The 26,347-nt window shown below is 46.7% G+C and overlaps 1 protein-coding gene across 1 annotated transcript in view; it reads left to right on the top strand.

Annotated features, from left to right (window-relative positions):
* zfyve9a (zinc finger, FYVE domain containing 9a) overlaps positions 1-26,347 on the top strand; it is an 83,559-nt gene that overhangs the window by 46,864 nt on the left and 10,348 nt on the right. The window contains exons 8-13 of the mRNA XM_039003288.1: positions 503-614; positions 3,244-3,366; positions 10,464-10,619; positions 17,155-17,379; positions 17,466-17,548; positions 19,503-19,607. Of these exons, the coding sequence (XP_038859216.1) occupies positions 503-614; positions 3,244-3,366; positions 10,464-10,619; positions 17,155-17,379; positions 17,466-17,548; positions 19,503-19,607 (804 nt within the window). The remainder of the gene's footprint in view (positions 1-502; positions 615-3,243; positions 3,367-10,463; positions 10,620-17,154; positions 17,380-17,465; positions 17,549-19,502; positions 19,608-26,347) is intronic.

The raw sequence follows: 26,347 nt of genomic DNA, 5'->3' as shown, positions 1-26,347 counted from the left end.
AGCCTCCACATTGACTCTGTACCGGTACCCCCTGTATATAGACTCCACATTGACTCTGTACCGTAACACCCTGTATATAGCCTCATTATTGTTACTATTTTTCCTTGAGTTTATTTAGCATATTAACACAATTAAATGTTTTATCATTTAGCAGACTCTTATCCAGAGTGACTTGCAGGAACAATTGGGTTTAAGTGCCTTGCTCAAGGGCACAGATTTTTCACATACGGTAGTCGGCTCAGGGATTCGAACCAGGGACTTTTCGGTTATTGGCCCAACGCTCTTCAGGGCTAGGTTCCCTACCACACATTATTTACTGAATGTGAAGGGAAATCTTCCCATGACTAATGATCATTTAACTGTCGTGTTCTAGAATGTAAACATTTGCCAAAATGACTTTATATCACTGTATTTACAACCATTCACAGCAGAGATCTGTCCACTTCACCAGTCCACCTGCATTTGACAACGACCACTTTATGCTATCACCCCCTCTCTCCAGACATTGTCCCCGGCTCCTGCATCCCCAGTGGGAAGCCCTGTAGGCAGCTCCATCAGTCTAATTCCGGAGGACGGACTTCCTCCCATCCTCATCTCCACCGGAGTTAAAGGAGGTACGGGAGGCCACAGCACAGGTGCTTGACCTTAGCCATCCTCACTGTTGCATGCTGGGAGGGGTCTGGGTCTGCTTTCAATTAGGCCATGTTGCATGCTGGGAGGGATCTGGGTCTGCTTTCAATTAGGCCATGTTGCATGCTGGGAGGGGTCTGGGTCTGCTTTCAATTAGGCCATGTTGCATGCTGGGAGGGATCTGGGTCTGCTTTCAATTAGGCCATGTTGCATGCTGGGAGGGGTCTGGGTCTGCTTTCAATTAGGCCATGTTGCATGCTGGGAGGGGTCTGGGTCTGCTTTCAATTAGGCCATGTTGCATGCTGGGAGGGATCTGGGTCTGCTTTCAATTAGGCCATGTTGCATGCTGGGAGGGGTCTAGGTCTGCTTTCAATTAGGCCATGTTGCATGCTGGGAGGGGTCTAGGTCTGCTTTCAATTAGGCCATGTTGCATGCTGGGAGGGGTCTAGGTCTGCTTTCAATTAGGCCATGTTGCATGCTGGGAGGGGTCTAGGTCTGCTTTCAATTAGGCCATGTTGCATGCTGGGAGGGGTCTAGGTCTGCTTTCAATTAGGCCATGTTGCATGCTGGGAGGGGTCTAGGTCTGCTTTCAATTAGGCCATGTTGCATGCTGGGAGGGGTCTAGGTCTGCTTTCAATTAGGTCATGTTGCATGCTGGGAGGGGTCTGGTTCTGCTTTCAATTAGGTCATGTTGCATGCTGGGAGGGATCTGGGTCTGCTTTCAATTAGGCCATGTTGCATGCTGGGAGGGATCTATGGTCTGCTTTCAATTAGGCCATGTTGCATGCTGGGAGTGGTCTGGGTCTGCTTTCAATTAGGTCATGTTGCATGCTGGGAGGGGTCTGGGTCTGCTTTCAATTAGGCCATGTTGCATGCTGGGAGGGGTCTGGGTCTGCTTTCAATTAGGCCATGTTGCATGCTGGGAGGGATCTGGGTCTGCTTTCAATTAGGCCATGTTGCATGCTGGGAGGGATCTGGGTCTGCTTTCAATTAGGCCATGTTGCATGCTGGGAGTGGTCTGGGTCTGCTTTCAATTAGGTCATGTTGCATGCTGGGAGGGGTCTGGGTCTGCTTTCAATTAGGCCATGTTGCATGCTGGGAGGGGTCTAGGTCTGCTTTCAATTAGGCCATGTTGCATGCTGGGAGGGATCTGGGTCTGCTTTCAATTAGGTCATGTTGCATGCTGGGAGGGGTCTAGGTCTGCTTTCAATTAGGTCATGTTGCATGCTGGGAGGGGTCTGGTTCTGCTTTCAATTAGGTCATGTTGCATGCTGGGAGGGGTCTAGGTCTGCTTTCAATTAGGCCATGTTGCATGCTGGGAGGGGTCTGGGTCTGCTTTCAATTAGGTCATGTTGCATGCTGGGAGGGGTCTAGGTCTGCTTTCAATTAGGCCATGTTGCATGCTGGGAGGGGTCTGGGTCTGCTTTCAATTAGCCCATGTTGCATGCTGGGAGGGGTCTAGGTCTGCTTTCAATTAGGTCATGTTGCATGCTGGGAGTGGTCTGGTTCTGCTTTCAATTAGGCCATGTTGCATGCTGGGAGGGATCTGGGTCTGCTTTCAATTAGGCCATGTTGCATGCTAGGAGTGGTCTGGGTCTGCTTTCAATTAGGCCATGTTGCATGCTGGGAGGGGTCTGGGTCTGCTTTCAATTAGGCCATGTTGCATGCTGGGAGGGGTCTAGGTCTGCTTTCAATTAGGCCATGTTGCATGCTGGGAGGGATCTGGGTCTGCTTTCAATTAGGTCATGTTGCATGCTGGGAGGGGTCTAGGTCTGCTTTCAATTAGGTCATGTTGCATGCTGGGAGGGGTCTGGTTCTGCTTTCAATTAGGTCATGTTGCATGCTGGGAGGGGTCTAGGTCTGCTTTCAATTAGGCCATGTTGCATGCTGGGAGGGGTCTGGGTCTGCTTTCAATTAGGTCATGTTGCATGCTGGGAGGGGTCTAGGTCTGCTTTCAATTAGGCCATGTTGCATGCTGGGAGGGGTCTGGGTCTGCTTTCAATTAGCCCATGTTGCATGCTGGGAGGGGTCTAGGTCTGCTTTCAATTAGGTCATGTTGCATGCTGGGAGGGGTCTGGGTCTGCTTTCAATTAGGCCATGTTGCATGCTGGGAGGGATCTGGGTCTGCTTTCAATTAGGCCATGTTGCATGCTGGGAGTGGTCTGGGTCTGCTTTCAATTAGGTCATGTTGCATGCTGGGAGGGGTCTGGGTCTGCTTTCAATTAGGCCATGTTGCATGCTGGGAGGGGTCTGGTTCTGCTTTCAATTAGGCCATGTTGCATGCTGGGAGGGGTCTAGGTCTGCTTTCAATTAGGCCATGTTGCATGCTGGGAGGGGTCTAGGTCTGCTTTCAATTAGGCCATGTTGCATGCTGGGAGGGATCTGGGTCTGCTTTCAATTAGGTCATGTTGCATGCTGGGAGGGGTCTGGGTCTGCTTTCAATTAGGTCATGTTGCATGCTGGGAGGGATCTGGGTCTGCTTTCAATTAGGCCATGTTGCATGCTGGGAGGGGTCTGGGGGTACATGTACATAGGGTTGGGAGCTCTCTTCAGTGGGGTTCAATGTGAGATGTTTGAAAGCTTTTGTTTTCCTCCCACCATTACCACCCTCAGACTATGCGGTGGAGGAGCGTCCCTGTGAGACCGTTCTGATGCAGCAGCTGGAGGAGGGAGGTCCTGACCCCTTGGTGTTTGTGCTCAACGCTAACCTGCTGGCCATGGTCAAACTGGTCAACTGTAAGTTAAGGTCTTCTAGCTCCACTGTCGTTGACCAGAGCGTACCCTCTCCCAGGTCTGAGTTAGTCCCTGACTAGAAGGAGAAAATGAGAACCTGAGTGTTTAGCTTTCCGGGACTGTTAGTGAATAACCCTGCTATACTGTACAGTATCTAACCCCCGCTCCCCCTAGGCTACGGTATCTAACCCCCGCTCCCCCTAGGCTACGGTATCTAACCCCCGCTCCCCCTATGCTACGGTATCTAACCCCCGCTCTCCCTAGGCTACGGTATCTAACCCCCGCTCCCCCTAGGCTACGGTATCTAACCCCCGCTCCCCCTAGGCTACGGTATCTAACCCCCGCTCCCCCTATGCTATGGTATCTAACCCCTAGGCTACAGTATCTAACCCCCGCTCCCCCTATGCTATTGTATCTAACCCCTAGGCTACGGTATCTAACCCCCGCTCCCCCTATGCTACGGTATCTAACCCCCGCTCCCTCTATGCTACGGTATCTAACCCCCGCTCCCCTATGCTACGGTATCTAACCCCCTATGCTACGGTATCTAACCCCCGCTCCCCCTAGGCTACAGTATCTAACCCCCGCTCCCCCTAGGCTACGGTATCTAACCCCCGCTCCCCCTAGGCTACGGTATCTAACCCCCGCTCCCCCTATGCTACGGTATCTAACCCCTGCTCCCCCTATGCTACGGTATCTAACCCCCTCTCCCCCTAGGCTACGGTATCTAACCCCCTCTCCCCCTAGGCTACGGTATCTAACCCCCTCTCCCCCTAGGCTACGGTATCTAACCCCCTCTCCCCCTAGGCTACGGTATCTAACCCCCTAGGCTACGGTATCTAACCCCCTAGGCTACGGTATCTAACCCCCTAGGCTACGGTATCTAACCCCCTAGGCTACGGTATCTAACCCCCTAGGCTACGGTATCTAACCCCCTAGGCTACGGTATCTAACCCCCTAGGCTACGGTATCTATCCCCCTAGGCTACGGTATCTAACCCCCTAGGCTACAGTATCTAACCCCCGCTCCCCCTCGGCTACAGTATCTAACCCCCTAGGCTACGGTATCTAACCCACTCTCCCCCTAGGCTACGGTATCTAACCCCCTCTCCCCCTAGGCTACGGTATCTAACCCCCTCTCCCCCTAGGCTACGGTATCTAACCCCCTCTCCCCCTAGGCTACGGTATCTAACCCCCTCTCCCCCTAGGCTACGGTATCTAACCCCCTCTCCCCCTAGGCTACGGTATCTAACCCCCTCTCCCCCTAGGCTACGGTATCTAACCCCCTCTCCCCCTAGGCTACGGTATCTAACCCCCTCTCCCCCTAGGCTACGGTATCTAACCCCCTCTCCCCCTAGGCTACGGTATCTAACCCCCTCTCCCCCTAGGCTACGGAATCTAACCCCCTCTCCCCCTAGGCTACGGAATCTAACCCCCTCTCCCCCTAGGCTACGGAATCTAACCCCCTCTCCCCCTAGGCTACGGAATCTAACCCCCTCTCCCCCTAGGCTACGGTATCTAACCCCCTCTCCCCCCTAGGCTACGGAATCTAACCCCCTCTCCCCCTAGGCTACGGTATCTAACCCCCTCTCTCCCTAGGCTACGGAATCTAAATCAAATCAAGTTTATTTTATATAGCCCTTCGTACATCAGCTGATATCTCAAAGTGCTGTACAGAAACCCAGCCTAAAACCCCAAACAGCAAGCAATGCAGGTGAAGAAGCACGGCGGCTAGGAAAAACTCCCTAGAAAGGCCAAAACCTAGGAAGAAACCTAGAGAGGAACCAGGCTATGAGGGGTGGCCAGACCTCTTCTGGCTGTGCCGGGTGGAGATTATAACAGAACATGGCCAAGATGTTCAAATGTTCATAGATGACCAGCATGGTCAAATAATAATCAGGAGTAAATGTCAGTTGGCTTTTCATAGCCGATCATTAAGAGTATCTCTACCGCTCCTGCGGTCTCTAGAGAGTTGAAAACAGCAGGTCTGGGACAGGTAGCACGTCCGGTGGACAGGTCAGGGTTCCATAGCCGCAGGCAGAACAGTTGAAACTGGAACAGCAGCAAGGCCAGGTGGACTGGGGACAGCAATGTCATCATGCCCGGTAGTCCTGACGCATGGTCCTAGGGCTCAGGTCCTCCGAGAGAGAGAAAGAAAGAGAGAAGGAGAGAATTAGAGAGAGCATACTTAAATTCACACAGGACACCGGATAAGACAGGAGAAGTACTCCAGATATAACCAACTGGCCCTAGCCCCCCGACACAAACTACTGCAGCATAAATACTGGAGGCTGAGACAGGAGGGGTCAGGAGACACTGTGGCCCCATCCGATGATACCCCCGGACAGGGCCAAACAGGAAGGATATAACCCCACCCACTTTGCCAAAGCACAGCCCCCACACCACTAGAGGGATATCTTCAACCACCAACTTACCATCCTGAGACAAGGCCGAGTATAGCCCACAAAGATCTCCACCACAGCACAAACCAAGGGGGGGCGCCAACCCAGACAGGAAGATCACGTCAGTAACTCAACCCACTCAAGTGACGCACCCCTCCTAGAGACGGCATGAAAGAGCACCAGTAAGCCAGTGACTCAGCCCCTGTAATAGGGTTAGAGGTAGAGAATCCCAGTGGAGAGAGGGGAACCGGCCAGGCAGAGACAGCAAGGGCGGTTCGTTGCTCCAGAGCCTTTCCGTTCACCTTCACACTCCTGGGCCAGACTACACTCAATCATAGGACCTACTGAAGAGATGAGTCTTCAATAAAGACTTAAAGGTCGAGACTGAGTCTGCGTCTCTCACATGGGTAGTCAGACCATTCCATAATAATGGAGCTCTACAGGAGAAAGCCCTGCCTCCAGCTGTTTGCTTAGAAATTCTAGAAACAATAAGGAGGCCTGCATCTTGTGACCATTGCGTACGTGTAGGTATGTACGGCAGGACCAACTCGGAAAGATAGGTAGGAGCAAGCCCATGTAATGCTTTATAGGTTAACAGTAAAACTTTGAATTCAGCCCTTGCCTGAACAGGAAGCCAGTGTAGGGAAGCTAGCACTGGAGTAATATGATCAAATTTCTTGGTTCTAGTCAGGATTCTAGCAGCCGTATTTAGCCCTAACTGAAGTTTATTTAGTGCTTTATCCGGGTAGCCGGAAAGTAGAGCATTGCAGTAGTCTAATCTAGAAGTGACAAAAGCATGGATTAATTTTTCTGCATCATTTTTGGACAAAGTTTCAGATTTTTGCAATGTTACGTAGATGGAAAAAAGCTGTCCTTGAAACAGTCTTGATATGTTCGTCAAAAGAGAGATCAGGGTCCAGAGTAACGCCGAGGTCCTTCACAGTTTTATTTGAGACGACTTTACAACCATCAAGATTAATTGTCAGATTTAACAGAATATCTCTTTGTTTCTTGGGACCTAGAACAAGCATCTCTGTTTTGGCCGAGTTTAAAAGTAGAAAGTTTTCAGCCATCTACTTCCTTATGTCTGAAACACAGGCTTCTAGCGAGGGCAATTTTGGGGCTTCACCATGTTTCATTGAAATGTACAGCTGTGTGTAACTGCATAGCAGTGAAAGTTAACATTATGTTTTCGAATGACATCCCCAAGAGGTAAAATATATAGTGAAAACAATAGTGGTCCTAAAACGGAACCTTGAGGAACACCGAAATGTACAGTTGATTTGTCAGAGGACAAACCATTCAGAGACAAACTGATATCTTTCCGACAGATAAGATCTAAACCAGGCCAGAACTTGTCCGTGTAGACCAATTTGGGTTTCCAATCTCTCCAAAAGAATGTGGTGATCGATGGTATCAAAAGCAGCACTAAGGTCTAGTAGCACGAGGACAGATGCAGAGCCTCGGTCTGACGCCATTAAAAGGTAATTTACCACCTTCACAAGTGCAGTCTCAGTGCTATGATGGGGTCTAAAACCAGACTGAAGCATTTCGTATACATTGTTTGTCTTCAGGAAGGCAGTGAGTTGCTGCGCAACAGCTTTTTCTAAACTTTTTGAGCGGAATGGAAGATTCGATATAGGCCGATTTTATATTTTCTGGGTCAAGGTTTGGCTTTTTCAAGAGGCTTTATTACTGCCACTTTGTGAGTTTGGTACACATCCGGTGGATAGAGAGCCGTTTATTATGTTCAACATAGGAGGGCCAAGCACATGAAGCAGCTCTTTCAGTAGTTTAGTTGGAATAGGATCCAGTATGCAGCTTGAAGGTTTAGAGGCCATGATTATTTTCATCATTGTGTCAAGAGATATTGTACTAAAACCCTTAAGTGTCTCTCTTGATCCTAGGTCCTGGCAGAGTTGTGCAGACTCAGGACAGCTAAGCTTTGGAGGAATACGCAGATTTAAAGAGGAGTCCGTAATTTGCTTTCTAATGATCATGATCTTTTCCTCAAAGAAGTTCATGAATTTATTACTGCTGAAGTGAAAGCCATCCTCACTTGGGGAATGCTGCTTTTTAGTTAGCTTTGCAACAGTATCAAAAATACATTTTGGATTGTTCTTATTTTCCTCAATTAAGTTGGAAAAGTAGGATGATCGAGCAGCAGTGAGGGCTCTTCGATACTGCACGGTACTGTCTTTCCAAGCTAGTCGGAAGACTTCCAGTTTGGTGTGGCGCCATTTCCGTTCCAATTTTCTGGAAGCTTGCTTCAGAACTCGGGTATTTTCTGTATATCAGGGAGCTAGTTTCTTATGACAAATGTTTTTAGTTTTTAGGGGTGCAACTGCATCTAGGGTATTGCGCAAGGTTAAATTGAGTTCCTCAGTTAGGTGGTTAACTGATTTTTGTCCTCTGACGTCCTTGGGTAGGCCGAAGGAGTCTGGAAGGGCATCAAGAAATCTTTGTGTTGTCTGAGAATTTATAGCACGACTTTTGATGCTCCTTGGTTGGGGTCTGAGCAGATTATTTGTTGCGATTGCAAACGTAATAAAATGGTGGTCCGATAGTCCAGGATTATGAGGTAAAACATTAAGATCTACAACATTTATTCCATGGGACAAAACTAGGTCCAGAGTATGACTGTGGCAGTGAGTAGGTCCAGAGACATGTTGGACAAAACCCACTGAGTCGATGATGGCTCCAAAAGCCTTTTGGAGTGGGTCTGTGGACTTTTCCATATGAATATTAAAATCACCAAAAATTAGAATATTATCTGTGGTGACTACTACGTCCGATAGGAATTCGGGGAACTCAGTGAGGAACGCTGTATATGGCCCAGGAGGCCTGTAAACAGTAGCTATAAAAAGTGATTGAGTAGGCTGCATAGATTTCATGACTAGAAGCTCAAAAGACGAAAACGTCTTTTTTTTTTTGTAAATTGAAATTTGCTATCGTAAATGTTAGCAACACCTCCGCCTTTGCGGGATGCACGGGGGATATGGTCACTAGTGTAACCAGGAGGTGAGGCCTCATTTAACACAGTAAATTCATCAGGCTTAAGCCATGTTTCAGTCAGGCCAATCACATCAAGATTATGATCAGTGATTAGTTCATTGACTATAACTGCCTTTGAAATGAGGGATCTAACATTAAGTAGCCCTATTTTGAGATGTGAGGTATCACGATCTCTTTCAATAATGGCAGGAATGGAGGAGGTCTTTATCCTAGTGAGGAGGCGAACACCGCCATGTTTAGTTTTGCCCAACCTAGGTCGAGGCACAGACACAGTCTCAATGGGGATAGCTGAGCTGACTACACTGACTATGCTAGTGGCAGACTCCACTAAGCTGGCAGGTTGGCTAACAGCCTGCTGCCTGGCCTGCACCCTATTTCATTGTGGAGCTAGAGGAGTTAGAGCCCTGTCTATGTTGGTAGATAAGATGAGAGCACCCCTCCAGCTAGGATGGAGTCCGTCACTCCTCAGCAGGCCAGGCTTGGTCCTGTTTGTGGGTGAGACCCAGAAAGAGGGCCAATTATCTACAAATTCTATCTTTTGGGAGGGACAGAAAACAGTTTTCAACCAGCGATTGAGTTGTGAGACTCTGCTGTAGAGCTCGTCACTCCCCCTAACTGGGAGAGGGCCAGAGACAATTACTCGATGCCGACACATCTTTCTAGCTGATTTACACGCTGAAGCTATGTTGCGCTTGGTGACCTCTGACTGTTTCATCCTAACATCTAACCCACTCTCCCCCTAGGCTACGGTATCTAACCCCCTCTCCCCCTAGGCTACGGTATCTAACCCCCGCTCCCCCTAGGCTACGGTATCTAACCCCCGCTCCCCCTAGGCTACGGTATCTAACCCCCGCTCCCCCTAGGCTACGGTATCTAACCCCCGCTCCCCCTAGGCTACGGTATCTAACCCGCCGCTCCCCCTCGGCTACGGTATCTAACCCCCTCGGCTACGGTATCTAACCCCCTCGGCTACGGTATCTAACCCCCTCGGCTACGGTATCTAACCCCCTCGGCTACGGTATCTAACCCCCTCGGCTACGGTATCTAACCCCCTCGGCTACGGTATCTAACCCCCTCGGCTACGGTATCTAACCCCCTCGGCTACGGTATCTAACCCCCTAGGCTACGGTATCTAACCCCCAAGGCTACGGTATCTAACCCCTTCTCCCCCTAGGCTACGGTATCTAACCCCTTCTCCCCCTAGGCTACGGTATCTAACCCGCCGCTCCCCCTAGGCTACGGTATCTAACCCGCCGCTCCCCCTAGGCTACGGTATCTAACCCCCTCGGCTACGGTATCTAACCCCCTCGGCTACGGTATCTAACCCCCTCGGCTACGGTATCTAACCCCCTCGGCTACGGTATCTAACCCCCTCGGCTACGGTATCTAACCCCCTCGGCTACGGTATCTAACCCCCTCGGCTACGGTATCTAACCCCCTCGGCTACGGTATCTAACCCCCTCGGCTACGGTATCTAACCCCCAAGGCTACGGTATCTAACCCCTTCTCCCCCTAGGCTGCGCCGTATCTAACCCCCTCGGCTACGGTATCTAACCCCCTCGGCTACGGTATCTAACCCCCTCGGCTACGGTATCTAACCCCCTCGGCTACGGTATCTAACCCCTTCTCCCCCTAGGCTGCGCCGTATCTAACCCCCTCTCTGGTGTCCCTTCTCCCCTTGTAGACGTAAACAGGAAGTGTTGGTATGTGACCAGTAAGGGGATGCATGCAGTGGGCCAGGCTGAGGTGGTGGTGCTGCTGCAGTGTCTGCCTGACGAGAAGAGCATCCCCAAAGACCTCTTCAGCCACTTCGTACAGCTCTACCAGGAGGCCCTCACAGGTTAGTTTAATATACCTCCACCAGGAGGCCCTCACAAGGTTAGTATAATATACCTCCATCAGGAGGCCCTCACAGGTTAGTATAATGTACCTCCATCAAGAGACCTCCACCAGGAGGCCTACTAAGATATTTTACAGCTCTACCAGGAGACCTTCACAGGTATAATAATACCAGTATGTTACCTCAACCAGGAGGCCTACTTGGATGATATTATAAAGCATTGCCAGGAGGCACTCTGTAGTGTCCCACTAATGTTCTGGGTGCTTCCTAAATGGCACCCTATTCCCTATATAGTGCACTACTTTAGACCAGAGCCCTATGGCACCCTATTCCCTATATAGTGCACTACTAGCCCTATGGGACTTGGTCAAAACAAGTGCACTACATAGGGAATAGGGAGCCACTCTGTCTCGCCACTCTCCACCTTATGCTGCGGTTAAACATATTGTGTGACATTGATGTCTCTGTGCCTCAGGCTGTTGGTTGTTTATATACACAGCAAAAGCAGGGAAAGCCGACGGTCTGGGGAATGACAGGCATATTGTCGGTGTCTCTGCTGGTCCTAGTCGGTCAGTACGGTGGTGATGGACAGGATGTTACATCATCATCCTTAGCAGTTCTAGTGTTGTGTATTATCTAAATCAGGCCCTTCCTTCTTCCTGGAGAGAGACCTTCCTGTAGGTTTTAACTCCAACCCTGTTCCTGGAGAGATACCCTCCTGTAGGTTTTAACTCCAACCCTGTTCCTGGAGAGATACCCTCCTGTAGGGTTTAACTCCAACCCTGTTCCTGGAGAGATACCCTCCTGAAGGTTTTAACTCCAACCCTGTTCCTGGAGAGAGACCCTCCTGTAGGTTTTAACTCCAACCCTGTTCCTGGAGAGAAACCCTCCTGTAGGTTTTAACTCCAACCCTGTTCCTGGAGAGATACCCTCCTGTAGGTTTTAACTCCAACCCTGTTCCTGGAGAGATACCCTCCTGTAGGGTTTAACTCCAACCCTGTTCCTGGAGAGATACCCTCCTGCAGGGTTTAACTCCAACCCTGTTCCTGGAGAGATACCCTCCTGCAGGGTTTAACTCCAACCCTGTTCCTGGAGAGATACCCTCCTGTAGGGTTTAACTCCAACCCTGTTCCTGGAGAGATACCCTCCTGCAGGGTTTAACTCCAACCCTGTTCCTGGAGAGATACCCTCCTGCAGGGTTTAACTCCAACCCTGTTCTTGGAGAGAAACCCTCCTGTAGGTTTTAACTCCAACCCTGTTCCTGGAGAGAGACCCTCCTGTAGGTTTTAACTCCAACCCTGTTCCTGGAGAGATACCCTCCTGTAGGTTTTAACTCCAACCCTGTTCCTGGAGAGAGACCCTCCTGTAGGTTTTAACTCCAACCCTGTTCCTGGAGAGATACCCTCCTGTAGGTTTTAACTCCAACCCTGTTCCTGGAGAGAGACCCTCCTGTAGGTTTTAACTCCAACCCTGTTCCTGGTGAGAGACCCTCCTGTAGGTTTTAACTCCAACCCTGTTCCTGGTGAGAGACCCTCCTGTAGGTTTTAACTCCAACCCTGTTCCTGGAGAGAGACCCTCCTGTAGGTTTTAACTCCAACCCTGTTCCTGGTGAGAGACCCTCCTGTAGGTTTTAACTCCAACCCTGTTCCTGGAGAGATACCCTCCTGTAGGTTTTAACTCCAACCCTGGATGGTACTCTACTGGTACTGACTAGAGGATGGTACTCTACTGGTACTGACTAGAGGATGGTACTGACTAGAGGAGGGTACTGACTAGAGGAGGGTACTGACTAGAGGAGGGTACTGACTAGAGGAGGGTACTGACTAGAGGAGGGTACTGACTAGAGGATGGTACTCTACTGGTACTGACTAGAGGATGGTACTCTACTGGTACTGACTAGAGGATGGTACTGACTAGAGGATGGTACTCTACTGGTACTGACTAGAGGATGGTACTCTACTGGTACTGACTAGAGGATGGCTACTGACTAGAGGATGGTACTCTACTGGTACTGACTAGAGGATGGTACTCTACTGTTACTGACTAGAGGATGGCTACTGACTAGAGGATGGTACTCTACTGGTACTGACTAGAGGATGGTACTCTACTGGTACTGAGTAGAGGATGGTACTGACTAGAGGATGGTACTCTACTGGTACTGACTAGAGGATGGTACTCTACTGGTACTGACTAGAGGATGGGTACTGACTAGAGGATGGTACTCTACTGGTACTGACTAGAGGATGGTACTCTACTGGTACTGACTAGAGGATGGTACTCTACTGGTACTGACTAGAGGATGGTACTGACTAGAGGATGGTACTCTACTGGTACTGACTAGAGGATGGCTACTGACTAGAGGATGGCTACTGACTAGAGGATGGCTACTGACTAGAGGATGGCTACTGACTAGAGGATGGTACTGACTAGAGGATGGTACTCTACTGGTACTGACTAGAGGATGGCTACTGACTAGAGGATGGTACTCTACTGGTACTGACTAGAGGATGGTACTCTACTGGTACTGAGTAGAGGATGGTACTGACTAGAGGATGGTACTCTACTGGTACTGACTAGAGGATGGTACTCTACTGGTACTGACTAGAGGATGGCGCTGACTAGTCTACAGAGTAATATTCTAAAAAGTGTTTTGAAAACTTGTGTACCAGTTCCATGTAGAACAAACCATCCTTCACATCAAACTGTAGAAGCAGTGTTCTGCTAATATAACAAAGTGCAACATTACACCTTCCTATATGGTGTCCTATCTAAGACGAGAGTTCCCTGACATGTTCCCTGAGTTCCCCCCCTATTTATAGTGCCATACTATTCGTTAATAACACAATACCAAATAAAGTAACAGATGTGTATCATTTTAAATGCTGAGAACAAGGTCTCTCCCAATTCAGACATCAGGATCAACCTGCCTTTCAGTCAGATGACTCATTTCAGAAGCGCCTCTTCTGCCCGTCTGTAGAAAAATGAGAGTGGAGTGACGCCTATTGAAAGGTGATATAACTAAACCCTTGTGGTGTTCTGTCTTGTTAGTAATCAGTCCCCTCTGAGGTGTGGGGGCCAGTAGATGCGCTCCGGGCCCCTCTCGTCACAGACACGGGTCATGAAGGAGCCCGACTTCGGCTCCTATATCGGACCCAGCTCCTATCACAGCGGGAGAAAGACTGTCACCATACAGTCATGGAAACCAACCGTAAATAGACAGTTAAATAGCCAAATCACAGTTCCTGATTCACAGCTAATTCACCAGGGACACGTGCCAGCGTGGCACTGACTGGTTGCCATTACTCACTCGGGCCCAGGGGTATTACAGTGGAAGGGGGCACCACGTAAGACTACATTATTAGTGGTGGTTATGTCTTCTGTTACTCAGGACTGGTGTCTGGCCACTGCCTCCTTATCTGCTCATCATTATTTTGTCCTAGAAAATGCACAATGTTGTTGCTTGTTTGACATCTTTTGTTTGGTGTATTATTACTCAAATTATATCGAGCTAGTTTGCCTGATTTTTTTATTTAGCAGCGATCTTACAGTAGCTAGTCAGTTGGAGTTTAAACATTATTGAACGCAAGCTGCTAACGTGCATTAAACATGTCGTTAGGTTTATTTGATTATGAGCTAGCTATTATTAGCGTAGCACATAGATATGTGTGAAAGCTAGCTAGCTAACGTTAGCTAGCGTAGCACATGGGTATGTGTGAAAGCTAGCTAGCTAACGTTAGCTAGCGTAGCACATGGGTATGTGTGAAAGCTAGCTAGCTAACGTTAGCTAGCGTAGCACATGGGTATGTGCGAAAGCTAGCTAGCTAACGTTAGCTAGCGTAGCACATGGGTATGTGGGAAAGCTAGCTAGCTAATGTTAGCTAGCGTAGCACATGGGTATGTGCGAAAGCTAGCTAGATATGTGTGGTTCCAATGGTTCCAATCCATGTGCCAATGCCGTTTAGCCAACTTTCATGTCATCCAAATTTGTTGGATGACCTGAAAATAGAGTTCTTTGGTCACGCACACCAGTGGTGGGTTGGGAGTCTAAACAAAGATGCATATTCAGAAAAGAACCTCATCCCTTCTGTAAAATATGGTGGTGGATCTTTGATGTTATGGGACTATCTTCTACTGGTCCTGGGGCCTTGTTAGGGTCAACGGCATCATGACCTTTACCCAGTACCAGGACATTCTAACCAGTACCAGGACATTCTAACCAGTACCAGGACATTTTACCCAGTACCAGGACATTTTACCCAGTACCAGGACATTTTACCCAGTACCGGGACATTTTACCCAGTACCGGGACATTTTACCCAGTACCGGGACATTCTAACCAGTACCGGGACATTCTAACCAGTACCGGGACATTCTAACCAGTACCAGGACATTCTAACCAGTACCAGGACATTCTAACCAGTACCAGGACATTTTACCCAGGACATTTTACCCAGTACCAGGACATTTTACCCAGTACCAGGACATTTTAACCAGGACATTTTACCCAGTACCAGGACATTTTAACCAGGACATTTTACCCAGTACCAGGACATTTTAACCAGTACCAGGACATTTTACCCAGTACCAGGACATTTTAACCAGTACCAGGACATTCTACCCAGTACCAGGACATTCTAACCAGTACCAGGACATTCTAACCAGTACCAGGACATTCTAACCAGTACCAGGACATTCTAACCAGTACCAGGACATTCTAACCAGTACCAGGACATTCTAACCAGTACCAGGACATTCTAACCAGTACCAGGACATTTTACCCAGTACCAGGACATTTTACCCAGTACAAAGACATTCTAACCAGTACCAGGACATTTTAACCAGTACCAGGACATTTTAACCAGTACCAGGACATTTTAACCAGTACCAGGACATTCTAACCAGTACCAGGACATTCTAACCAGTACCAGGACATTTTAACCAAAAACCTGGTCGCTTCTGCCAGGAGGCTGAAACTTGGCTGCAAGTGACTCTTCCAGCAAGACGATAGCCCCAAGCACATGTCAAAATCCACAAAGAAATGGTTAATTGACCACAAAAGCAACATTTTGCGATGGCCATCTCAGTCTCTGGACTTGAACCCCATTGAAAACCTGTGGTTTGAATTGAAGAGGGCAGTCCATAAGCGCAGACCAAAGGATATCAAGGATCTGGAGAGATTCTGTATGGAGGAATGGTCTAAGATCCCTTCCAACGTGTTCTCTAATCTCATAAAACATTGTAGATAAAGGCTCAGTGTAGTTATTCTTGCAAGGTGAGGTATTGAAAACAGGGGTGCCAATAATTTACAGGAGATCTTAGGGAGGGGACTAAGCACGCACCACTCGGTTGACTCTTTAATGGCTAAATAAAAGGTGTTTTATCTTCTCTCCCCCTCCCTCCTCTCTCTAGGTAATGTTCTGACTCACCTGAGCCACTCGTTCCTCGTCCCCTCTCCCCCTCCCTCCTCTCTCTAGGTAATGTTCTGACCCACCTGAGCCACTCGTTCCTCGTCCCCTCTCCCCCTCCCTCCTCTCTCTAGGTAATGTTCTGACCCACCTGAGCCACTCGTTCCTCGTCCCCTCTCCCCCTCCCTCCTCTCTCTAGGTAATGTTCTAACCCACCTGGGCCACTCGTTCCTCTCCTCCCTCGTCCCCTCTCCCCCTCCCTCCTCTCTCTAGGTAATGTTCTGACCCACCTGGGCCACTCGTTCCTCGTCCCCTCTCCCCCTCCCTCCTCTCTCTAGGTAATGTTCTAACCCACCTGGGCCACTCGTTCCTCTCCTCCCTCGTCCCCTCTCCCCCTCCCTCCTCTCTCTAGGTAATGTTCTGACCCACCTGGGCCACTCGTTCCTCTCTTCCCTCGTCCCCTCTCCCCCTCCCTCCTCTCTCTAGGTAATGTTCTGACCCACCTGGGCCACTCGTTCCTCGTCCCCTCTCCCTCTCCCTCCTCTCTCTAGGTAATGTTCTGACCCACCTGGGCCACTCGTTCCTCGTCCCCTCTCCCCCTCCCTTCTCTCTAGGTAATGTTCTGACCCACCTGGGCCACTCGTTCCTCTCCTCCCTCGTCCCCTCTCCCCCTCCCTCCTCTCGCTAGGTAATGTTCTGACCCACCTGGGCCACTCGTTCCTCTCCTCCCTCGTCCCCTCTCCCCCTCCCTCTAGGTAATGTTCTGACCCACCTGGGCCACTCGTTCCTCTCCTCCCTCGTCCCCTCTCCCCCTCCCTCTAGGTAATGTTCTGACCCACCTGGGCCACTCGTTCCTCTCCTCCCTCGTCCCCTCTCCCCCTCCCTCCTCTCTCTAGGTAATGTTCTGACCCACCTGGGCCACTCGTTCCTCTCCTCCCTCGTCCCCTCTCCCCCTCCCTCCTCTCTCTAGGTAATGTTCTGACCCACCTGGGCCACTCGTTCCTCTCCTCCCTCGTCCCCTCTCCCCCTCCCTCCTCTCTCTAGGTAACGTTCTGACCCACCTGGGCCACTCGTTCCTCTCCTCCCTCCCCCTCTTCACGCCAGGTAACATTCTTCTCTCCTCTCTCCAGGTAACGTTCTGACCCATCTGAGCCACTCGTTCTTCACCCAGAGTTTCCTGGGCAGCAGGGAGCATGGAGGGTTCCTCTACGTCAGCCCGTCCTTCCAGTCCCTCCAGGACCTGATGCTCCCCAACCCCCCCTACCTGTTTGGGGTGTTACTGCAGAAGTGGGAGACCCCCTGGGCCAAAGTGTTCCCCATCAGACTCATGTTCCGGCTGGGTGCAGAGTACAGATGTGAGTACAGAGGCATTGCGTTGTTTTGGCAGGATATTTTTTGGCTTGTTAGAAGAGAGATTGATGTAATTACGTTATGTTTTCAGTCTACCCCTGCCCTCTGTTCAGTGTGCGGTTTAGAAAACCCCTGTTTGGAGAGACCGGCCACACCATCATGAACCTGCTAGCAGTAAGAACTCAGCTTTTCTTTTGAATAATTAACTATTTTGTTTACTTTGAGTTTATATATATCTTTTTTTCTTTTTTCTCTGAATGTCTTGTGTTGATGAGCTGCACTTCTGTAACTACCAGTACACGTTGCCATGGTGGAGGGTCTATATAATGTAACTACCAGTACACGTTGCCATGGTGAAGGGTCTATATAATGTAACTACCAGTACACGTTGCCATGGTGAAGGGTCTATATAATGTAACTACCAGTACACGTTGCCATGGTGAAGGGTCTATATAATATAACTACCAGTACACGTTGTCCATGGTGAAGGGTCTATATAATGTAACTACCAGTACACGTTGCCATGGTGAAGGGTCTATATAATATAACTACCAGTACACGTTGTCCATGCTGAAGGGTCTATATAATATAACTACCAGTACACGTTGCCATGGTGGAGGGTCTATATAATATAACTACCAGTACACGTTGCCATGGTGGAGGGTCTATATAATATAACTACCAGTACACGTTGCCATGGTGGAGGGTCTATATAATATAACTACCAGTACACGTTGCCATGGTGAAGGGTCTATACAATGTAACTACCAGTACACGTTGTCCATGGTGAAGGGTCTATATAATATAACTACCAGTACACGTTGTCATGGTGAAGGGTCTATATAATATAACTACCAGTACACGTTGCCATGGTGAAGGGTCTATATAATATAACTACCAGTACACGTTGTCCATGGTGAAGGGTCTATATAATATAACTACCAGTACACGTTGCCATGGTGAAGGGTCTATATAATGTAACTACCAGTACACGTTGCCATGGTGAAGGGTCTATATAATATTATGTAACTACCAGTACATGTTGCCATGGTGAAGGGTCTATAATATTATGTAACTACCAGTACACGTTGTCCATGGTGAAGGGTCTATATAATATAACTACCAGTACATATTGCCATGGTGAAGGGTCTATATAATATAATGTAACTACCAGTACACGTTGCCATGGTGAAGGGTCTATATAATATTATGTAACTACCAGTACATGTTGCCATGGTGAAGGGTCTATAATATTATGTAACTACCAGTACACGTTGCCATGGTGAAGGGTCTATATAATATTATGTAACTACCAGTACATGTTGCCATGGTGAAGGGTCTATAATATTATGTAACTACCAGTACACGTTGTCCATGGTGAAGGGTCTATATAATGTAACTATCAGTACATGTTGCCATGGTGAAGGGTCTATATAATATAATGTAACTACCAGTACATGTTGCCATGGTGAAGGGTCTATATAATATAATGTAACTACCAGTACATGTTGCCATGGTGAAGGGTCTATATAATATAATGTAACTACCAGTACATGTTGCCATGGTGAAGGGTCTATAATATTATGTAACTACCAGTACACGTTGTCCATGGTGAAGGGTCTATATAATGTAACTATCAGTACATGTTGCCATGGTGAAGGGTCTATATAATATTATGTAACTACCAGTACACGTTGCCCATGGTGAAGGGTCTATATAATGTAACTACCAGTACATGTTGCCATGGTGAAGGGTCTATAATATTATGTAACTACCAGTACACGTTGCCATGGTGAAGGGTCTATATAATGTATCTACCAGTACACGTTGCCATGGTGAAGGGTCAATATAATGTAATGTATCTACAGGACTTGCGTAACTACCAGTACACGTTGTCCATGGTGAAGGGTCTATATAATGTAACTACCAGTACACGTTGCCATGGTGAAGGGTCTATATAATATAATGTATCTACAGGACTTGCGTAACTATCAGTACATGTTGCCATGGTGAAGGGTCTATATAATATAATGTAACTACCAGTACATGTTGCCATGGTGAAGGGTCTATATAATATAACTACCAGTACACGTTGCCATGGTGAAGGGTCTATATAATGTATCTACAGGACTTGCGTAACTACCAGTACACGTTGTCCATGGTGAAGGGTCTGGTGGTGGACATGGAGGTGAAGAAGACCTGCATCAAGATCCCCAGCAACCGATACAACGAGGTGAGGCTCTCAACCAATCATATTAATTCCCAGTGGGGCTTAGCCAATCAGATTCCTACTCAGGGAGGCTCAACCTATCACCCCCCCCCCCCCCTTTGCAGTTATGGTCACAGGCAGTCATTAGTCACCATGCTCCTCAACCAGAGACAACAGACCAGTGTTAATTTCTTCAACACAAATAGTGACTCATATTCATAGGACACTTATTTTTCAGTGGCAATTGACTAAAACAAGACGATCTTCTCTGACTAAGTGGACTGGAAGAGAGTTTTGGGAGAGAGTGGGAGCTTTTTTGGTAATAAACACAATTAATATTAGCAGCAGAGATGCGCAGTTCTGTTCAGCGGTGGGAAGGACGAGCCACACCTGGTACACACGGCCTACATCCGCTGGTGAGCTGCAGGGGGGTGCGGGGGGGGGGGAAGGACGAGCCACACCTGGTACACACGGCCTACATCCGCTGGTGAGCTGCGGGGGGGGTGAGTGTGGGCAGACAGGCTCCGCCTCCGATTATACATATCGCCACAGGCAACTTCCCCATTGCTAACTAGTCACCACAACAGCCTTTTAGTTAGTTATCCTTGCCTGGTTAAGAAACACAAGCCTCTTTACCAAATTAAAAACAATAGCAGCATTGAGTTGAATAGTAAAACAACAGTCTATCTATGTTTTTCTCTCCCGAGAGAAAACAATTCCATATAGCTTTGTAGACCCCCCCCCCCCTCCCCCAGGGACAATCTGTTATTCAATGTGTTTCTATTGGCTAGTAAGGACTGTCTGTTATTCAATGTGTTTCTATTGGCTAATAGCAGAAAGGACAATCTGTTATTCAATGTGTTTCTATTGGCTAGTAAGGACTGTCTGTTATTCAATGTGTTTCTATTGGCTAGTAAGGACTGTCTGTTATTCAATGTGTTTCTATTGGCTAATAGCAGTAAGGACAATCTGTTATATAATGTGTTTCTATTGGCTAGTAAGGACTGTCTGTTATTCAATGTGTTTCTATTGGCTAGTAAGGACTGTCTGTTATTCAATGTGTTTCTGTTGGCTAATAGCAGTAAGGACAATCTGTTATTCAATGTGTTTCTATTGGCTAGTAAGGACTGTCTGTTGTTCAATGTGTTTCTATTGGCTAATAGCAGTAAGGACAATCTGTTATTCAATGTGTTTCTATTGGCTAATAGCAGTAATGACTACCTGTTATTCAATGTGTTTCTATTGGCTAATAGCAGTAAGGACTGTCTGTTGTTCAATGTGTTTCTATTGGCTAATAGCAGTAAGGACTGTCTGTTATTCAATGTGTTTCTATTGGCTAGTAAGGACTGTCTGTTATTCAATGTGTTTCTATTGGCTAATAGCAGTAAGGACAATCTGTTATTCAATGTGTTTCTATTGGCTAATAGCAGTAAGGACTGTCTGTTATTCAATGTGTTTCTATTGGCTAGTAAGGACTGTCTGTTATTCAATGTGTTTCTGTTGGCTAATAGCAGTAAGGACAATCTGTTATTCAATGTGTTTCTATTGGCTAGTAAGGACTGTCTGTTGTTCAATGTGTTTCTATTGGCTAATAGCAGTAAGGACAATCTGTTATTCAATGTGTTTCTATTGGCTAATAGCAGTAATGACTACCTGTTATTCAATGTGTTTCTATTGGCTAATAGCAGTAAGGACTGTCTGTTGTTCAATGTGTTTCTATTGGCTAATAGCAGTAAGGACTGTCTGTTATTCAATGTGTTTCTATTGGCTAGTAAGGACTGTCTGTTATTCAATGTGTTTCTATTGGCTAATAGCAGTAAGGACAATCTGTTATTCAATGTGTTTCTATTGGCTAATAGCAGTAATGACTACCTGTTATTCAATGTGTTTCTATTGGCTAATAGCAGTAAGGACTGTCTGTTATTCAATGTGTTTCTATTGGCTAATAGCAGTAAGGACAATCTGTTATTCAATGTGTTTCTATTGGCTAATAGCAGTAATGACTACCTGTTATTCAATGTGTTTCTATTGGCTAATAGCAGTAAGGACTGTCTGTTGTTCAATGTGTTTCTATTGGCTAATAGCAGTAAGGACTGTCTGTTGTTCAATGTGTTTCTATTGGCTAATAGCAGTAAGGACTGTCTGTTATTCAATGTGTTTCTATTGGCTAATAGCAGTAAGGACTGTCTGTTATTCAATGTGTTTCTATTGGCTAGTAAGGACTGTCTGTTATTCAATGTGTTTCTATTGGCTAATAGCAGTAAGGACTATCTGTTGTTCAATGTGTTTCTATTGGCTAATAGCAGTAAGGACTATCTGTTATTCAATGTGTTTCTATTGGCTAATAGCAGTAAGGACTATCTGTTATTCAATGTGTTTCTATTGGCTAATAGCAGTAAGGACTATCTGTTATTCAATGTGTTTCTATTGGCTAATAGCAGTAAGGACTGTCTGTTGTTCAATGTGTTTCTATTGGCTAATAGCAGTAAGGACTGTCTGTTGTTCAATGTGTTTCTATTGGCTAATAGCAGTAAGGACTGTCTGTTATTCAATGTGTTTCTATTGGCTAATAGCAGTAAGGACTGTCTGTTGTTCAATGTGTTTCTATTGGCTAATAGCAGTAAGGACTATCTGTTATTCAATGTGTTTCTATGGGCTAATAGCAGTAAGGCCCAAATTTTTTTTATATATATATTTGATTCTACAGGGGGTCTTAAAATTCTAAATCAAATAGTAAAATGATCCTTGGTATGACCTCCTTAAAACAATTCCATATAGCTTAGTAGACCCACCCTCCTCCCCCGGCATGGAGAGGGCTTAGACTTATGGGTTAACTCAGAGAGGCGCCATTTACCCGGTGGGGACGTAGAGGCGCCATTTACCCGGTGGGGACGTAGAGGCGCCATTTACCCGGTGGGGACGTAGAGGCGCCATTTACCCGGTGGGGACGTAGAGGCGCCATTTACCCGGTGGGGACGTAGAGGCGCCATTTACCCGGTGGGGACGTAGAGGCGCCAATAGTTAAATTGTTTGATTTTGTTTCTGTGTCACAATGTTTGCGTATATGTTACCATGACTACTTTTAGTGGGCTACTGATCATGTTACCATGACTACATTCAGTTGCAAAACAGTTCTATGAATAGAGCTGATGTTATTTCTTATTCAACATAGAGGTATGTTTGTTCTCCATAGCATATTTCTACCTGAACTTTCCACCCCAGGTTGTTAGCTATAGCTAGCTAATGAGGTAACATTATTTTAATAAGGTGTAGCCTAAACAAAATGGTTAGCGGTCCGGTCCACAAGTAGCCTATTTTAGAATGACCAATGCACCATAGAAAGAAAAACGTAGGTATTATGGGTAATATTTTATGATAATCTCTCAAGATGTTTTCTCTGAGGAAAAGAGGGAGACTTGGCTACTTGTATTTTTTCCACTGAACAGTCTCCATATATTTACTTACATAAAAATGTTTACCTGGTCCCGGGGGACCTTCAGACGAGTCTTGTGAGGCCTTTGGGTGTCCTACAGCAAAACAACCGACATGTACGTATTCGTGAGAGTCTCACCTTTCCACAGAGGGGTCACATTAGTGTGTAACCCAAACTGTTCGGATGCTACAGACAGGACGTTCCATAGAGGGGTCATATTAGTTTTTAGGCCAAACTGACTACATCACTGGGTGTTAGTCATTATCTGGAGGTTTAGTGATTCCACTACATCACTGGGTGATACAGTCATTATCTGGAGGTTTAGTGACTCCACTACATCACTGGGTGAAACAGTCATTATCTGGAGGTTTAGTGACTCCACTACATCACTGGGTGAAACAGTCATTATCTGGAGGTTTAGTGACTCCACTACATCACTGGGTGATACAGTCATTATCTGGAGGTTTAGTGACTCCACTACATCACTGGGTGTTAGTCATTATCTGGAGGTTTAGTGACTCCACTACATCACTGGGTGAAACAGTCATTATCTGGAGGTTTAGTGACTCCACTACATCACTGGGTGTTAGTCATTATCTGGAGGTTTAGTGACTCCACTACATCACTGGGTGATAAAGTCATTATCTGGAGGTTTAGTGACTCCACTACATCACTGGGTGATACAGTCATTATCTGGAGGTTTAGTGACTCCACTACATTACTGGGTGAAACAGTCATTATCTGGAGGTTTAGTGACTCCACTACATCACTGGGTGTTAGTCATTATCTGGAGGTTTAGTGACTCCACTACATCACTGGGTGATACAGTCATTATCTGGAGGTTTAGTGACTCCACTACATTACTGGGTGATACAGTCATTATCTGGAGGTTTAGTGACTCCACTACATCACTGGGTGATACAGTCATTATCTGGAGGTTTAGTGACTCCACTACATTACTGGGTGATACAGTCATTATCTGGAGGTTTAGTGACTCCACTACATCACTGGGTGATACAGTCATTATCTGGAGGTTTAGTGACTCCACTACATCACTGGGTGATACAGTCATTATCTGGAGGTTTAGTGACTCCACTACATCACTGGGTGATACAGTCATTATCTGGAGGTTTAGTGACTCCACTACATCACTGGGTGATACAGTCATTATCTGGAGGTTTAGTGACTCCACTACATCACTGGGTGATACAGTCATTATCTGGAGGTTTGGTGAAACAGTCATTATCTCCTGTACTACCGCTGGACTTCAATATGCTGCAGCATCTAGTATGTTGATAACAATGGAAACGACGCGACTGAGGTGCAACCCCATACTACTTAGTAGCACCAATGTGCTTCTCGCTGTCTGCACTTGTATGTGTCTGTTTAGTGTCATGTTCAATATCTCTGTAGGCTGAATTTAAGAATTCATATTTCTGCTGTTGGGAAGAGAATAGGATGTTTAATCAGGACCAGGCTCTGTTGGTTTGGACCAGGCTCTGTTGGTTTGGACCAGGCTCTGTTGGTTTGGACCAGGCTCTGTTGGTTTGGACCAGGCTCTGTTGGTTTGGACCAGGCTCTGTTGGTTTGGACCAGGCTCTGTTGGTTTGGACCAGGCTCTGTTGGTTTGGACCAGGCTCTGTTGGTTTGGACCAGGCTCTGTTGGTTTGGACCAGGCTCTGTTGGTTTGGACCAGGCTCTGTTGGTTTGGACCAGGCTCTGTTGGTTTGGACCAGGCTCTGTTGGTAGGGACCAGGCTCTGTTGGTAGGGACCAGGCTCTGTTGGTAGGGACCAGGCTCTGTTGGTAGGGACCAGGCTCTGTTGGTAGGGACCCGGTAGTCAGTGATGTATGTTTACTATAGGTTAATGAGACAATATAATTGTGACGTGACTAAAATCAAAGGGAATTTAGTTTACTGAAATGGCCCACTGTTTATGTAATTTTGACAATAACTAGACTAAATTGTTATTCAAATGACTTAATGATATTTTAGTCTGAAAGACTAGACTAAATCTAATGAGAGTTCTCATATGAACCTTAACAGACATTATTATGTAGCCTGAAATCCACACTGAATTATCATTCTGGTTAAACTTCACTGACTCAGTCTGGACCTGCCTTCATTGATACAATGTATGTGACATTAGCTGTTATGATTCCAGGCTAACCAAGATGTCTGCTATTTGGCACAGAAGGTTTCCTTATTCCCTGTAAGCCGGTGTTACTAAATGTATAGTTTCTGTGCGTGGCTACTGCCGCTCTAACATATAGGAACCCTGGGATATGAAGCGTGGCCTGTTTTGACAACAGCTTGTATGAACGCTCTTAACACAGTCAGTCTAAAACGCTCCAGATTCTCACTTGTTTTTATTCCTTGTGAATTACAGTTTAGAAATTACATATAAATCACAGATACAGTTGAAGTAGGAAGTTTACATACACTTAGGTTGGAGTCATTTAAAACTAGTTTTTCAACCACTTCACAAATGTCTTGTTAACAAACTATAGTTTTGTCAAGTCGGTTAGGACATCTACTATGTGCATGACACAAGTAATTTTTCTAACAATTGTTTACAGACAGATTATTTCACTTATAATTCACTGTATCACAATTCCAGTGGGTCAGAAGTTTACATACACTAAGTTGACTGTGCCTTTAAACAGCTTGGAAAATTCCAGAAAATTATGTCATGGCTTTAGAATCTTCTGATAGGATAATTGACATAATCTGAGTCAATTGGAGGTGTACCTGTGGATGTATTTCAAGGCCTACCTTCAAACTCAAGGCCTCTTTGATTGACATCATGGGAAAATCAAAAGAAAATCAGCCAAGACCTAAGGAAAAAAATCGGATCTAATTTAGAGACCTGTTCATACTGTAACCAGGTTTGAACAGGCCGTTCAGATCTGATCTGGATACCTGTTCATACTGTAACCAGGTTTGAACAGGCAGTTCTGATCTGATCTGGAGACCTGTTCATACTGTAACCAGGTTTGAACAGGCAGTTCTGATCTAGAGACCTGTTCATACTGTAACCAGGTTTGAACAGGCAGTTCTGATCTGATCTGGATACCTGTTCATACTGTAACCAGGTTTGAACAGGCAGTTCTGATCTAGAGACCTGTTCATACTGTAACCAGGTTTGAACAGGCAGTTCAGATCTGATCTAGAGACCTGTTCATACTGTAACCAGGTTTGAACAGGCAGTTCAGATCTGATCTGGTTTAGAGGGTCTTTGTCTCAACCCCATTCCTCTACACTCCAGGGCATGCTATTGTTTTAATGAAATATTTGTTTTTTTTCTCACCGCTACAACAGAGACTAATGA

The sequence above is a fragment of the Salvelinus namaycush genome, chromosome 11 (assembly GCF_016432855.1).
Source record: "Salvelinus namaycush isolate Seneca chromosome 11, SaNama_1.0, whole genome shotgun sequence".
NCBI classification, from domain to species: domain Eukaryota; kingdom Metazoa; phylum Chordata; class Actinopteri; order Salmoniformes; family Salmonidae; genus Salvelinus; species Salvelinus namaycush.
The sequence above is the reverse complement of the archived record's forward strand: the minus strand, read 5'-3'. Positions and strand labels throughout refer to the sequence as shown.